Source organism: Myotis nattereri (assembly GCF_964212035.1).
Source record: "Myotis nattereri genome assembly, chromosome: 15".
NCBI lineage: Eukaryota > Metazoa > Chordata > Mammalia > Chiroptera > Vespertilionidae > Myotis > Myotis nattereri.
Window position 1 is genome coordinate 41,171,351 of NC_138090.1, and position 16,443 is coordinate 41,187,793.

Genomic DNA, 16,443 nt, shown 5'->3' on the forward strand with positions numbered 1-16,443 from the left:
TGGCAGAGCCTGGTGTGTGTGTGACAGTGTCTGACATTGTGAGTAAGGGGTGGGGATGGGGGCGTCCACCCCTCCCTGGAGGCTGGGCGGGACCTGAAAAACATGGCCCCCGCCCACCCTGGCTGTTGACATCAGTACCAGATGTGGGGAGGAGGGGCCTGTCCTGGGCTTACTTCCCCGGAGGCCGAGGGGGGGGTGGGGAGAAGGTAACCTCCGAACAGCTGGCCTGGACCCTGGACAGGGTGGGCCTCAGCCAGGGAAAGTCTGAAAATGGCCCATCCAATCCCTGGGAACTCTCCCAATCTAAAAGCAGATTCTGAAACACAAGCCCTAACCCTACTTCCGCCTCTTTTAAACCCTTTTCCTCCCGCCTTCTTTAAGAAACCAAAAGCATCGTTTTATTTGTTAATTAGTAAGGAAGTTTTCAAACACAGAAGTAGACTAGTACAATCACCAATCTCATTTGACATCCATCACCTTCCTGCTTTTTATTTCATCCACTTTTCTGCTAGTTTTATGACAATGTTCAAGATTCAAAATTCCAGTAAAGCTGAGGGAATTATTGGGGAACTGCCATGTGCCCCTGGCTTCAGTTGGCTTTAGTACATGTCTTTCCACCTGTCCATCCAGCTCATTTTTCTAGGAGTTTCAAAGTAACTTGCAGACAGTTTATCTGACCCCTGAATGCCTTAGCAATGCATGTATCATTAAAGTTTTTTTTAAAATTTATTGATTTTAAAGCAAGAGAGGACATCAATTTGTTGTCCCACTTATCCATGCATTCATTGATTAATTCTTGTATGCGCCCTGACCTGGCATCAAACCTGCAACCTCGGTGTATTGAGACAATGCTCGAACTGACTGAGCTACCTAGCCAGGGCCGAAAGTTTTGTGTTTTGGGTTTTTCTCCTCTGATGCTATCACTTTATTTTTTAGTTTATGTTCTATAGAGGTAACCCAGAACATCCTAACTTTGCCATTTTTCAGCTGATCACAGCCTGACTGAGGAGGTAGCATCTGAGAGATGTATTAAATTTCAAAAAAGAAATGTGAAAAATTCTGGGACTTAATAGAAACAAAATACAAGCTAAGTTCTGGGATGTACTACTACTGTGTTTTAATATGTCAGTGCTGTGGGCAAAAAAAGGGACCACTTACTAAACCTGATAAGCTCAGGGGAGGCCTGCATGACGGCCTTGTCAACGCAGACTGAAAGTAACCACATGGGACAGTGTGACCATAATTCCTAACTGAAAACAGGTCATGGCCCATAGCCTGTCCTGGGCCTGTAGCTTCCTTGACAAAGGTCAACCTTTCCTTAAATGAGCCTGCCTTTTTGCATCTAAGGTAACATACCTTTGAAATGTTAGAGTAATCTTTCCCAGACCCCGCAGGGCACACCCAAGGAACCAGAGCTGAGACCACAGAAGCCCTTGTTGTTATCTGTTCTTCCACATACCATCTCTATGTGCTGTACTTGCTCACTATCCTGTAAAAGAATACGTATCCGTTTTACTTTTCATCCAATCTCAGAGATTCCCCCTGCTCCACCCGCCACCCCTACCTCCACCTTTGCTTTCTCCCCTCCCCTAAATCTACCACTAATAGATTTCATGTAACCCACCCTGCACCTCCTCCTCTGATTCTAAGGTGTAAAATAAGCTGCAAAACTGCCATTCCCTGGAGCTTTTCTCAATCCGTTGAAATTTTTGATTCCTGGCCATCGTCATCAGTTTAGCTCAAATACACTCATAAAAATTCTTTTCAGGTTTGGACGTGTCTCACATCCACAGTGTGATGTGAAAAGGAATGAATGATGTTTAAGGTTTTCTCCTTTTAAATTAAAGCGATGATTTGCTTTCTTTAGCACTCAAAATTCACATCCAGGGAAGCATGGGATCGGGGATACTAGCAAACTTTTTTCTGTAAGGAAGGATGGACCTTGAACTGCATCAGTGTGAAAGGTGACGCATGTTATGATGATTTTAGTTTGGGTGTGTGTGGTAAAATATGCATCACAAGATCATTTTAACCATTAGTGTCCAATTCAGTAGCATTATATACGTTTATAATGTATCTGTATTCAAAATTTCATCTGCAACAAAGAGGTTTAACTTTTTAAAACAATACCCCCCCCCCCTTTAAAATTTGCTTTTCAAAAGTTACAACCACAGGCGCTCTCCCTCAGGACACATGCCCTGGTTGCCATTCTCTTCCCTCTCTCCTTCCCCCACAGCCACGTATCCCCATCCACTAAGGGACCTCACTGAGGTGAGGCTTGTCACCAGGGGAGCAATGGGCAGCAGCACCTCTTCCAGGGCTCACCCCCTGACCCTGTCTCCAAGGCCCCCTTTTCTCTGAAGTCACAGCCAAAGCAGCCCAGCCTAGGCTCTCCTGTGGCTTCTTCCATGCCCTTCCTCGTTTCACTGTCCTAAGTATGATTTTGCTGCCATCAATAAATTCTTACTTGCTTTTCTACAAAAAAAAAGAAAAACTTACAACCGCAATACCTATTTTGACACCTCTCACTATTAGCAGCTCTTCAATGTCAGTGTTCATGTTTCCCTGACAGTCTCATAAACGTAATTTATAACTGGGTTTGTTCAAACAAGGACCCAAAGCCTCACCATACAGTGCCTTTGTACCATCTTACATCTTTGAAATCTTCAACCATTCTCTAACATTTTGTGTGCCACTTTTTTGTTTGTTTGTTTCAGAGAGGAAGGGAGAGGAAGAGAGAGGTAGAAACATCAATGATGAAAGAGAATCATTGATCAGCTGCCTCCTGCATGCCCTCGACTGGGAATTGAGCCTAAAACCCAGGCATGTGCCCTAGCCAGGAATCGAACCCTAACCCACTGATTCACAGCTGAACGCTCAACCACTATTAGTAAGCCACACCTGCCAGGCACCACTTATTTCTTGAAGAAATGTGTCCTTTACAATTTTTCCTTTTATTTATTTTTTTTTATTTTAGAAAAAGAAGAAAAGAGAGGGAGAGAGAAAAAAACATTGATGTGAGAATGAAACATCAGTTGGTTGCCTCCCACACATGTCCTGACCGAGGAAGGAACCTACAACCTGGGTATGTGCCCTGACCAGGAGTCGAACCCACAACCTTTTGGTGCACAGGACGATGCTCCAACCAACCGAGCCACACTGACCAAGGCTGTACAACTTTTCATATCCTAGATTTGGCTGATGGCATTTTTGTGGTGCTACTCAAGATATCCTTTGCCGGGAGCCGGTCCATCCTTGCTGTTTCAAGGGACCTGGCATATATGGCATACTGTTCTTAATATGTTTGCTCACCTTCTTGGCACTATGTGTTTTAACCAAGGTCACCTCTCTGAGAAAGGTTGTTTCCCCAGGTAGGGATTTTCCCCTGAAGTTAGGGAGGGAATAAAACCCCTTAACTAAGTGCCAGGCGGGTAATTACTCACTTTAACTACGAACAATCATGCTTAACCTACATAATCTTTACTCCTTGGAATGGAGATAAGAAACGCCCTAACCTTTGGAATAGAGATTGATAGGATTGGAATCAACTGGTATAAATACAGATGTAACAAGACAACAGGACACAGAACCTAGACACAGAACCCACACAGAACCTAGAGACAGAAGAACTTCGCTGGAGAGAACATGGCAAAAGATCCTGGACAGAAACTGGCCACAGAACCTAGAGACAGAACCTAGCGAGAGAACCTGGCTAAAGAACCTAGAGACAGATCCTGGCTACAGAACCTGGATAGAACATGGCAAGAGAACCTGACTAGAACCTGGTGACTGAACCTGGCTGGAGAACTTGGACAGAACCTGGCTGGGGAACCTAGCGAGGGAACATGGCTACAGAACCTGGCTGGAGAACCTGGAGAACCTAGCAAGAGAACATGGACACAGAACCTGGCTGGAGATCCTAACCAGAACTTCGCTGGAGATCCTGAACAGAACTTGGCTGGAGATCCAGACCAGAACTTGGCTGTCTTGGCTGGAGATCCAGAATCCTTTCATTCCCAGGAGTCCCCTATAAACTGGGAATTAAGTCAGATTCTGGCTCATTCTGTCAAGAGCTTCTTACTGGAGGTGCTGACCCATTCTTGGAGCATCACATCACACTAAGCAATGGTCCTTGTAGTGCGTCCAGGTCCTGACCTCTCTGGTAGAAAGTTTTCTGTCAACCTTCCACTTACTGGCCTTGGCAGAGGGACCCTTTAAAACCAAATCAAGCCCAGCTGGCATGGCTCAGTGATTGAGCGTTGACATATAAACCAGGAGGTCATGGTTCGATTCCCGATCAGAACACATGCTCCCTCTCCCTTCCTCTGTGAAATCAATAAATACATATATATTTTTTAAAAATCGAATCAGGTGTCTCTTCCCTACTCAGAGCCAACCAGTTGGGAAGCCTGGTGCTTTGTTGCTGGGGATCTAAATGGGTACAGCCACTATGAAAAACAGTAAGAATTTCTTCAAAACAATTAAATATAGGATTACCATATGACCCAGAATCCCACTTCTGTGTATATACCTAAAGGAAAAGAAATCAGTATCTCAAAGAGATATCTGGACCCCCACATTCATGGCAGCATTATTCACAATAGCCAAGACATAGAGCAACCTAAACGTTGATCTATGAATGGATACAGAAAATGTGTTATATACTTGACTCGAACAATACAGGGGTTAAGTGTGCTGCCACCCCACCCTCCACACACACACAGTCAAAAATCCTCATAGAGCCCTGACTGGTTTGGGTCAGTGGATAGAGTTTCTGCCTGTAGACTGAAGGGTCTGGGTTTTATTCCGGTCAAGGGCACGTACCTAGGTTGCAGGCTCCATCCTCAGCCCTGGTCGGGGCACTGGTGGGAGGCAACCAATCGATGTGTCACTCTCACATTGATGTTTCTCTCCCTGTCTCTCCCACTCCCTTCCACTCTCTGTAAAAACCAATGGAAAAAATATCCTCCAGAGCAGCGGTCGCCAACCTTTCGGAACTCACGGACCACCAGTTGGCGACCGCTACTCCAGAGGATTAACCAAAAAGAAGAAAGAGAATCCTGGCATAACTTTTTGTTGTTGTTAATCCTCACCCTCCTCTGCTATTTTTCACTGCCCGAGTTGCATCCTGATAAGTGCTTATCTGGTTGTTGTTTCTCTTCCTCCTGAGATATGAGCTCACTGTGGAATCCCCAGCCCCTGGCACAGGGAACATTTCTATCCTCTTATCCATCACATTTTTTAAGGCATTTGAAAGTAAATTGTGCCCTCGCCGGTTTGGCTCAGTGGGGAGAGTGTCAGCCCACAGACTGGAGAGTTGAGGGTTCAATTCCAGTCAAGGGCATGTACCTCAGTTGCAGGCTCCGTCCCTGGCCCGGTCGGGGCATGTGCGGGAGGCAACCAATCAATATGTCTCTTACATGGATGTTTTTCTCTCTATGTCTACCCCCCACCCCCCACCCCCGCTCCATTCCACTCTCTCTAAAAATCAATGGAAAAATAGCCACTGGGTGAGGATTAAAAATACACACAGAAAAACAAAGAAAGTAAATTGCAAGCACATGGTAAGTGCTCAGCAAATAGTTCTGTAACTGGACAATCAATGGGTTCGTGCTGCCTGTCACTACTTGAGCCAATTAAGCAGAGACAGGGTTGAATCACATATGAGCGTTTATTCCAATACTGCCGGCAGTATGGGAGAGCAGCAGGTCACCCACAAAAATCTGCTCTGCAGCCCCCCATAAGCCAGCTGCTTATGTAGGGTAAGACAAAGATTACATGGGGAAGTAGGGATTATAGGCATGGGGAAGTAGGCTATGCAGGCTGGGGTGGGACTCCATTGTTTGGGCAACAGGGTTGTTAATCTTTCCATGATAATAGGCAGTTCTTGAATGAGAATGGTTCCAAAGTTGATTCCCAGGTCCAAGGTTGACTCCCAGGTCCTGGGAGCTTACAACTCCCAGCCAGGTCAGAACGTCCTTACTTTAACCAACACAAGGCAATCGTGGTTAACAGAGCATGATTAGTATTTCCCATAGCCATAGCTAGTCCCCAATATTCTATCTTTGCCCCTAACAGTTCTTGAGTGAACAAACAGAGATTCGAGTTGGTCATGCACACAGCCAGGTCCACTGAGCCCTAGATATGTAAGTCTCCTGACCATATTCAAACAGGTGGGTAGACCATTACACATATTTGCATCTCCAAAATGCCACAATAATGAATTGGCCACTTTATGGCAGGACTGTTATAGGGTAGCTGAGATGCAGTGGTCACCAGGATAGACCTAGTTCCTGCTCCCCCAGAGCCCACAGGCCAGTAGGAGGAGACAGATATGAGACACATAGTCACACTAATAAATATATATATAAATAAATATACAGCAGTCCCCCCTTCCCCACAGGGGACATGTTTCAGGACCTTCAGTAGATGCCTAGAACCACCAATAGTACTGATCCCTATATACACTATGTTTTTTCCTATACACACATAGCTATGACAAAGTTTAATTGATACATTAGGCACAGTAAGAGATTAACAACAGTAAGTAATAATAAAATAGAGCAATCATAACACTGTACTGTAATAAAAATTATGTGAATACTTTCGCTCTCTCTCTAGCAGATCTGATAACCCACAGCTATTAAGTGCCTACTGGGTGGGGTGTATACATAGCATGGATACGATAGACAAAGGAATGATTCACGTCCCAGGGACCGCACCAGATTTCATCAATCCACTCAGAATAGCATGCAATTTAAAACATATTAATTGTTTGTATCTGGAATTTTCCATTTAATATTTTCAGGCCGTGGTTGACCGCGTGTAACTGAAACTAGGAAAGGGAAACCGTGGATAATGGAGGACTACTGTGTCATGGCAACCTATGCAGTGTTGTTAAAGAAAAGGACAGCGTATTGTGAGTGAATAGTGGAACCTAGATTAGACTGGGAAGGGCCAGACCATGATGCAATGGAGCGGGGATGTTGAGATGGGGCTGAGGCATGTGTAGGAGTTGGGGACAAAAGGCTACAGCCCAACTCTTCAGGCACACACCACCACCCCCACCTCCAGGTGCTCCCACAAGACACCCTGGGGTCTTGTTCCTTTTTAAAAAATAGATTTTTTTAAAAAAAAAATTTACTGATTTTTAGAGAGAGGAAAAGAGAGAGACAGATACACATTTTCCCATCAGGGGAAAAAAGTCTGGGGCCCCGAGGGGAGGGTCAAGTGGACATGAGGGGACCTAAAGCAAGCTGTCTGGAGCTTTATCTCGAAAGGTTTGGTGAAAAGGAGGGAAAGGGTGATTTGGGATTGAGACACACTCCTCTTGCTGTGTCTGGAAGAGTGGAGGCAGGAAGACCAGGGAGGAGGCCAGAGCAGAGGTGTCAGGGAGAGAACAGGGCAGGGCCAGGTGGGAGAAAGGTTTGTGAAGCTGAGTCCTCCATGGGACCAGGTAACTTAGTGCCAGGTAAGGGATTCAAGAGAACCCGGAAAGTCAGGCTTGGGTGGCAGGATGGATGCTAAGGCCATCACTGAAATAGGACACAAACGAGACAGCTCAGGGAAGCTGATGGTGAAGAGCCCTGAGTGCCAGGCTAAGGAGCTGGGGGCTCGCCCTGAGAGCAGTAAGGAGCTAAGGTCAAGCAGGGGAGGGACAGGGCAGATGTGAATTTCTGAAACACCCGTCTGGTTGCTGAATGGGAGATGGTTCGGAGAGAGCAAGAATGGACGCAAGGAGGCCAGGGAGGAGGCCAGGACAGGGGGCCGGTCAGAAAGGATGGGGCTGCATTCAGATGGGAGAAGGGGCAGTGGGAGACATCAGGAGGCTGAAAGGACAGGACTTTGTGATGAGCTGTAGGGATAACAACACACAGAAGGGTTAAGGGCAGAGAGATGGCTGCCCAACTCCACCCACCCCTCCACCTCCCCAGCCCCCAGAAATGCAGGCATACAGAGAACTCCATGTGCAAAATACATAGAGGCATAGAAATGGACAGGCAGCAGAACCCACATACAGGCCCCAAGTCTGCAAGGACCACAATGCAAGTGCACAGAGAAACACACAGAAGGCATGCCAAAAATCAAGGGCGCCTGGTCAGCGGTCATCATCATGTGCAAAGAAGAACTGCACATGCACTGGACCAGGATGTCCTCCCTCTAGCCTGCTTATTCCCATCTTACAGATGGACAAACTGAGGCCTAGAGAGGCCAGTCACTTCTAAGATCACCAGTTCCTGGTGGGGCTGGGATTCCAGCCCAACTCTTCAGGCACCAGCCCCAAAGTGCTCCCACAGGACACCCTGGGGTCTTGTTCCTTTTTAAAAAATAGATTCTTTTTTAAAATTTTATTGACTTTTAGAGAGAGGAAGGAAGAGAGAGAGAGAGAGAGAGAGAGAGAGAGAGAGAGAGAGAGAGACACCAATGTCAGAGAGAAACATTGATTGACTGCCTCCACGTGCCATGACCGGGGATGGAACCCACCACTTTTTGGTACAAGATGATGCTGATGCCACACCAGCCAGGGCGGGTGCTGTTTCTGTGCCCAGGTGGGTCTCTTGGGCAGGAGGCTCCACATCTCCCTGAGTGTGCCCCGGGGATGCCACCAGCAGGTGTTCTTCAGGTTCTGGTTTCTGAGATTTCTCCAGGACTGGAGTTCCTGACCTGGCTTGTCTTCTGAGTATGTCCCATGGGCTGGCAGCGTGCCCCTGCATGTCTCCTCCTGTCCCAGCCTCTGTGTTGATGACATCTGACTGTGTGCGTGTGTGCGTGTGTGTGTGTGTGTGTGTGTGTGTGTGTGTGTCCTTGGAGGAGGAGAGGAGGGGGGAGGAGGGGGGAGGAGGACAAGGAGGGGGAGGAGGAGGAGGAGGAGAGGAGGGAGGAGGAGGGGGGAGGAGGACAAGGAGGGGGAGGAGGGGGAGGAGGAGGAAGGGGGGGAGGAGCTGTGAGTGTGAGAGGAGTGCCTGACTGGGGCTGGGCTGGGGGTGGAGGCCGGGGAGGGGGCATCGCCGGGCTGAGCGGGGAGTGGAGTTCTGAAGGAATGTTTACGGGACATCCAGAGAGCCCAGGGCGACAGCGCCCTGCGCCGGGCAGAGAAACACACAGCCTCCCTGCCTCTCTGGCCCAGGCTCAGGGGTGAAGCCACCAGGGCTCCCTTCCCTCCTCAGCCTCCCTCCAGGGTCCCTTTAAGACAGGGCTGGTCCTCTCCTCTCCAAAGTTAACCCCTCGAAATCCCAGTGGCCCCCTCGGCTCCCAGCCCGGTGGGTGGAGGCAGGGGGAGGCAGGGGTGGGGGAACGGGTTTCGGAGGTCTGGGAGGGAGAAGAAGATCAGGGAGCAGGGAAGGTGGCCACGGAGTGGAGTGGAGCCGGTGAGGAGCCCTTCCTGTGCCAGGCGGGCAGAGCCAAAGCCGGGGAGCCCGGAGCTGGGGGGAGGGCCGGGGACAACCCGGCCCTGCCCCCTCCCCCTCCGTGTGCCCAGCAACTTCTGAGGAAAGTTTGGCAGAGCTTGCGCGCTGCCCCGAGGATGGGCAGGGTCCCGCTGGCCTGGTGGTTGGCTCTGTGCTGCTGGGGGTGCATGGCCCCCAATGGTGAGTGATGGTGGCCTGAGGGGCAGGACCACCTGTGGAGGGGCTGGGGCGGGTGGGGGGGGGATGGCAGGTGTTGGGGGTGGTCCCCAGTTGGCTCGGAATTTTCTTGGGACAACAGAGAGGGAGACGGGAGACACAGACAAGCCCAGAGAGGCCCCGGGGGACAGAGAGGGGCTCTGAGAGAGGAACAGAGGGACAAGAAATAGAAACTAGGAGGCTCAGAGACGGGAAGAGATGCACGGGCTGAGACAGACACCCAGGAGAAGCTGAGGGCAGGGTGGGGGCTGGACTGGATTGGGGGCCCTGGGGAGAGGCTGAGATGGGGGCTTCCAGGGAAGGAAATTTCCAGAAAGGAGTACTCAGTCCAGCGGCAGCGGGACGGGGAGGGCTTGGGAACCCTAGGGGAAAACCCTCAGCACAGTCACCCCCACACCCTTGTCCCTGCCCCACCATTGTCTGCTCCGTCTCTGGGACCGAGGCTCTGTCTCAGGCTCCAGCTCTACCATCTCTGTGGGTCTCCCTCCCTCCCTCTCTCCCTGTCTCTATCAATGTCACTGCCGCTTTCTCGTGTCTCTCCACCACTTTTTTCCCCTAGGGTGTCTCTTCACCTCTCACCCTCTGTCTCTCTCTGGGTCTCTGTTCCTTTCTGTCTCTGACGCCCCCTGCTCAACTTTTATCTGGCTTCTCTCCCCGTCTCTCCTTCTCTCTCTCTCCCTCCCCCTCTCCCTCTCCTTCCCTCCTTTTCTTCCCCACCATCCACCAGCCTGACCTGTCAAGTCTCTGGAGACCCTAAGGGAGGGCAGCGGGGCAAGAGCTGGCCCTGCCCGGCAGGCCAGGACGTGGGAGGCTGCCAGATCCCGGGCCTTCTTCCCAAAGTTGAAGGATGAAGGCTGGACCCTAATCCCTTGGGAAGGCTCCCATCCTCCCCTCAAGGCGCCTCCCTCCAGCCCCCGCTGAGGTCACTCTGCAGCTATGTGGGCCTAAAGGCCTGGCAAGGTCGTGGCTGCCATAAGCAGGCCCAGAGGGTGGGACTGAGGAATTGGAGGGAAGTGGAGTTTCCTAAGCCGGCTCTTCCCCATCTCCCTGCAGGCTCACAGGCTCAGGAGGACCCCTTTGTGGGGAGCCCAGGGAACATCACTGGTGCCCGGGAACTCACAGGGACCCTTCAGTGTGAGCTTCTGGTTCACGGGGAGCCCCCTGAGGTGACCTGGCTTCGGGATGGACAGGCCCTGGAGCTGGCAGACAGCACCCAGATCCAGGTGCCCCTGGGTGAAGATGAGCAGGACGACTGGAAAGTGGTCAGCAAGCTCAGGTGACCAGCCTCTCCCTGACCAACCACATCCCTACATCCCCCCTGACCCCTGACCCCCACCACCTCCATCACATGGTGGGTGAAAAAGTCACCACCAGGCACTCCACCGGGGTTGGAGCCCCAGCTTGGCCACTGGCCGGCTGTGGCTGTGAGCATGTGATGTAGCCCCGGGTTTCACTTTCCTCTTTTGTAAAAGGAGTTAATAACAGCGCCCACCTCTTAGCTCACGTGTTTCCAGTCCAGACCCCCATCTTTCAGTTCTGATGCGTCCCTCCCAGTGTCCAGCTCTGATCCCAAATCTCTCTGTCCCTGTCAGGATCTTGTCCTTGCAGCTCTCGGACGTGGGATGGTACCAGTGCGCAGTGGTCCTGGGAGGAAGGAACTTTGTGTCCCAGCCCGGCTATATCGGACTGGAGGGTGAGCTCTGGGCTCAGAGGTCATGAGAGGTCAGGAACCCCAGGGGTCAGAGTGTGCTGGAAGATTCAGGGTGTCTGCCAGGGACATACATACTAAGAATGTCAGAGATCTGAAGGGATCAGGAAGCTTGGGCCATAAATTATTGGGATTATATATCCTGCGGGAGAAGACATCTTGGGGTAGGGGGGGTGTTGTTGGATATCCTGGGGTCAGCCATGGTTGGGGTAGGATATTTTTCGAACAGATAAGGTGTCAGAGGCATGACTTAACCGTCTTCCCATCCTCAGGGGCCCCCGTTTCCTCATTGGTAAAATGGGATGAGAAGTCAGACATTCTGGAAAAGGAGGGGCTTATATGTCCTGGGGGTTCGACATTGTTTGGGGGAAACAGGTATTGGGCTGATGTGTCCTGGGGGTAGAGGCTTGAGGGGACATACGGGTTAAAGAGCCTGCAGGCTCCAACAGCCTGACAGTGAGTCAGACACCTGGGGGGCTCAGAGAGACCCAGCCTCTGCCATCACCCCCCACCCAGGCCTGCCCTACTTCTTGGAGGAGCCTGAGGACAGGACTGTTACTGCCAACACCCCCTTCAACCTGAGCTGCCGGGCCCAGGGTCCCCCAGAGCCTGTGGACCTGTTCTGGCTCCAGGATGCTGTCCCCCTGGCTGCGGCCACAGGCCACACCCCCCAGCACATACTTCATGTTCCAGGTGAGTCCGGGGATGTGGCCAGCTCACTGTAGAGGCCCTGGCAGGATGAAAGTGGGAGAAGCGTGCCCTTCATGCTCCTGTGTGAGTGTCTGCCTGTCCCTCTGTCCTTCTCTGTCCGTCTCTCTCGGTTCCTGTGTCTCTGCCTCTGAGTCTATCTCTGCATCTTTGCCCCTGTCTACCTCCTCACTTCTCCCCATACACTTTCTCCATCTCCTTCTGTCTCTGTTCTCTATCGCTCTGTTTCTCCGTGTCCTGTCTCTCTGCTCTTTCTCCCTCCAGCTACCCCAGCCCGTCTCTGAATAGAATTCTTTGTCCTGGGTTTCCTCTGAGCTGTTCCATAGCCCAAGTGTGTGTAGGCCTGATGGCCCTTTGTCAGCCCTTGACCCCAAGCAGGGCACCAGAATCAACCGTGCCCTCCTCTCCTCCACCTCCCCCAACCTGTCTACCCCTGTCACTGAAGGGCCCCACTGGTGGGTACAGAACGTGAAGCAAAGAGAGAAGATGAAAGTGGGAGACAGAGAATGAGAGAGAGAGAGAGAGACAGAGAGAGAGAGAGAGAGAGAGAGAGAGAGAGAGAGAGAGAGAGAGAATCAGAGACAGAGAGGGACAGACCACAGAGGTAACCCAAGATGGGGCAGGACCAAGCTTGGGGTCACACAGCGGTCCGTGGCATTGCTGGGGGGCCATGGACACGGGGGTTCCCCTTCATGAGAAAGGAGAGAGAGGAATACAGAAGGGGGAGACTCAATTAGTCAGAGGGAGGTGGCTGGACCCTGTAGGGTATCAGCTTCTAGCACCCCCAACCTGCTCTCCAACTGCTGGGATGGAGAGGGGACTCCTGACTGAGGGTCTCCCAGGGTGGAGGGAGGTGCCCACATTCCCAGCATTCTGGGGACCCTGAGTGTGCAAGGGAAAGGTGGTGAGCATGCCAGCCCCCAGAGGGCTGACTCAGGCCAGTGGCTCTGGGGACTGAGTCAGCTTGGCAGGACCCCAGAGAGGGGGAGGGAGAGGAGGCCGGTTGCCCAACTCCATCCCAGGAAGAAGGAAAAATGGGGGGGAACACAGGTGCATGTATCAGTATTTGGTGCAACTGTGAGGGCAATCTGTGTGTGTGTGTGTGTGTTAGTGGGGGGGGTGGGGGGGAGGTTCTGGGTGCGTATCCATGTCCCTTTGGATCTGTGTCTCAGTGTCTGTCAGCATCAACCTCTTTGGATGAGGCGGGGGGTGTTAGCAAGGGCCAGCTTCTGTAGCTGTCTCAGTGCGTGGGGGAGGTGTGAGTGTGTGTGTGTGCCCGCGCGTACACCAGTGTCAGCCTGCGTCTGCCTTTGTGTTTGTGTGCTCACAGCTGTGACGCACTGTGTGAGGGTGGAGTGTGTATGTGTGTTGGGGGAGAGGTGGCAGAGTGAGGGATCGCAGTGCGTTTTGTGGCTATTTCCCATACCTCCCTATATAGAGGAGACAATGTCAGCTTACAGGTGTGCACCTATGGGTGTGAGTATCATGGTGTGGGCTTTTGCTTCCATGGAATTAGATTGTGTCAATGGACAACTTAGTGTGCTTTTTAGTGTGTTTCCCCTGACTGTGGTTGTCTGTGTGTATACATATCTGTGTCCATGGCTATCTGTGGTGTCTGTGTATTTGTCACAGGGTGAGCATATTGGTATGGACTGTGTCCCATGGACCCCTGTGTGTGTCTGTGTGTGTGTACGCACATGTGACTCTCGGCAGACAGCAGCAACACCTTTCTGCCTCTGCCTGCTCTCCCTGAGTACCAGCCCGGCCCCATGCCCGCTGGGTGAATGAACATGGGGTGCTAGCAGCCAGTGTGTAGATGTGTCTGTGCCGCCTGTGTGCACATGTCTCCCCTCTTGTGTGTCTGCCACAGCCCTCGTGTCCATGCAACTGAGTGCTGTTGTATCAGTCTGCATCTCGATGAATGTCTTAAGCATCCTGAGTAAGTCCAGCTGTGTTTTGAAATCTTGGCTGTATTTTTGTGCGAGCAAGTCCACATTAACCTCTACGGGTTCCGGTGTGTATTATCTGTCCGCTTCAACCTCAACTTGTGATTGTCCCTTGGTGTGTGCCTCTCAACATGCAGGGAGGTTTGTGTGTCTGTCGGCTGCAGCCTAGGTGTATGTGGTCTTGCCAGGTGTTTGTAGTTCATGTGTGCACGTCTGATTGTGTTTATGTTTGGTCTCTTCCTTTATTTGCGTCAGCCCGTGTGTATGGAAGTCACGGAGTGTGTATTTGTGTCACTGCGTGTTTGCCACAGCATCAGCCTTGTGCGTAGCTTGTTGAGCGCCGCATTCTCTGTTTTTGTGCCAATAACGGTCCCTGTGTGTTAAGAGTGATTCATTGGGGGGGTCGGGGGGGGGGCTGTGTTAAGGAATGTTAGCCCGTTTGTGTGCATCTGTCCCTTGATCTGACTCAGGGCGTGCCCCCTCTCTCCTTCCATCCCTCTCTTTCCCTCGGAAAAAGCACAGGGTTGGGGGGAGGAGCAGGAGCAGACAGGAGGTGGACAGTGCATCTGGAAAGCACATCTGGAGTGGGCCTGCTCCGGCTGTGAGGGAGAGCCTGCTGCAGGGAAGGGGTCCCAGGTCCCTTCATCCCTGCTCTCCCCTCCCTCAAGGTGTTGGTGTCCAAGCCTGGGAAGGGGAATCCTGGGCCTCTCCCCCGCAAGGCCAGCCGGAAGTGCAGGGGGTGGGGCCTGGTGACTCACTCAGACGGGGGCAGGAATGCTGTGGTCGGAACAGGACCGGGCTCCAGAACCCCCATCCTGCCCCAGGGCTCCTCTGGAGGACAGTGCCAGCGCCCACACAGTGCCCCTGGCGGCCCCCACACGCCAGGTGGCTGGAGGGGACCCAGACTTCCCCCCCCCCTGCCGGCTGCCCGCCTGCCCAGGGCTGTCCTGTCCCTCCCCCGGCAGCAGCGGCTGGCTGTGGGGCTGCGGGGGCAGGCGGGCACCTGACCTTGGCTGGGAACTAGCGCCTGGACAGCGGAACTGAGGAGCTTCCCTGCCCACCCCTTTGGGCCCCCAGCCGGCTTTCCACTCCCTCTGCTGACTAAGAAAAGGAAACTTTGTGTCTGCGGTAGATGGTGGTGAGAACAGGCGCAGAACAAACGCAAGAGGCACACGCAAGCACCCAACATCCGTAGACACTCACAGGTCTACTAGCACACTGGTACAGGCATGGGCAGACAGGCACGAGCTACAGTTATACATGCAGACTTAAGACTTAGTCCTCCTTACATCCTGTCACCCAGGGCATGTGTGTGTGTGTGTGTGTGTGTGTGTGTGTGTGTGTGTGTGTGTGTGTATCTGCCTGTGTTCCCACCATCATCACACTGGGGAGGAGAGGCAAGACACTCAAAAACAGTTATTCATGACACATACATTAACTCACCCTCAGAAGTACCCATGCTCACATTTCTGCATACACAGCCAGAAACACTCATAAGTACACAAATGCACACACATAAATTCATTCACTCATTCGACAAGCATTTATAGAGCACCCACTGGGTGCCAGGCCATCTTAGACACAGGCGATACAGCAGGGGACAAGGCAGACAGAAACCCCTGCCCATGTTGCTGACATGCTAGCGGAGTTGACATTGTGATGAGAATAGCCAAAGGGAAAATAATAAAGCAGAAAAAAGGCTAGATATGGAGGGAGGTTCCAAATGTATTTCTTTTTAAAATTTTTAATATGTTCCCATTCATTTCAGAGAAAAGAAGGGAGAGGGAGAGAGACAGAAACATCAATGATGAGAGGGAATTCAATCCTCTGCTTCCCAAATGCCGCCCACTGGGGACAAAACCTTGACCTCCTGGTTTAATCCCTGAACCACACCGGCCATGCAGTTCTGATTTTAAACAAGGTGGTCAGGGACAGAAGGGCTGAGAAGGTGGGATCTGAGTAACAATGTGAAGGGGTGGGGAGTGAACCACTTGGATGTCAGTGGGAACGCTGTTCCAAAAAGGAGGAACAGGAGTACAAAGTTCCCGAGGTGGGAAAGTGCTTGATGTGTGCTTCCCAGAAACACCAGGAGAGTGAGGTGTGAGTGAGTGAGGGGGGGTGGACTTGGTAGGAACCGAGTTTATAAACAAACTAGAGGCCCAGTACACAAAATTCATGCACGGGATGGGGGGGGGGGGCTGGGGGAGCGCGGGTCCCTCAGCCCGGCCTGTGCCCTCTTGCAATCCAGACTTCTCAGGGGATGTCTGACTGCCAGTTTAGGCCTGATCCCTGCAGTCGGACATCACTCTCGCAATCCAGGACTGCTCGCCCCTGACCACTCGCCCCTAACTGCTCACCTGCCTGCCTGTTGCCCCTAACCACTCACCTGCCTGTCTATTTGCCCCTAACCTCTCGCCTGCCTGCCTGCTCGGTGCATGTCAGAGCAACCGGTCATTCT

General features: G+C 51.8%; 1 protein-coding gene across 3 annotated transcripts in view; it reads left to right on the forward strand.

Annotated features, from left to right (window-relative positions):
• Positions 1-9,523: 9,523 nt before the first annotated feature.
• AXL (AXL receptor tyrosine kinase) overlaps positions 9,524-16,443 on the forward strand; it is a gene marked incomplete at its 5' end in the record, with an annotated part of 28,408 nt that continues 21,488 nt past the window's right edge. For all 3 annotated transcript variants that reach the window (XM_081108452.1, XM_081108453.1, XM_081108454.1), the window contains 4 exons: positions 9,524-9,587; positions 10,677-10,899; positions 11,216-11,316; positions 11,848-12,024. In XM_081108452.1, the coding sequence (XP_080964578.1) occupies positions 9,524-9,587; positions 10,677-10,899; positions 11,216-11,316; positions 11,848-12,024 (565 nt within the window). The remainder of the gene's footprint in view (positions 9,588-10,676; positions 10,900-11,215; positions 11,317-11,847; positions 12,025-16,443) is intronic.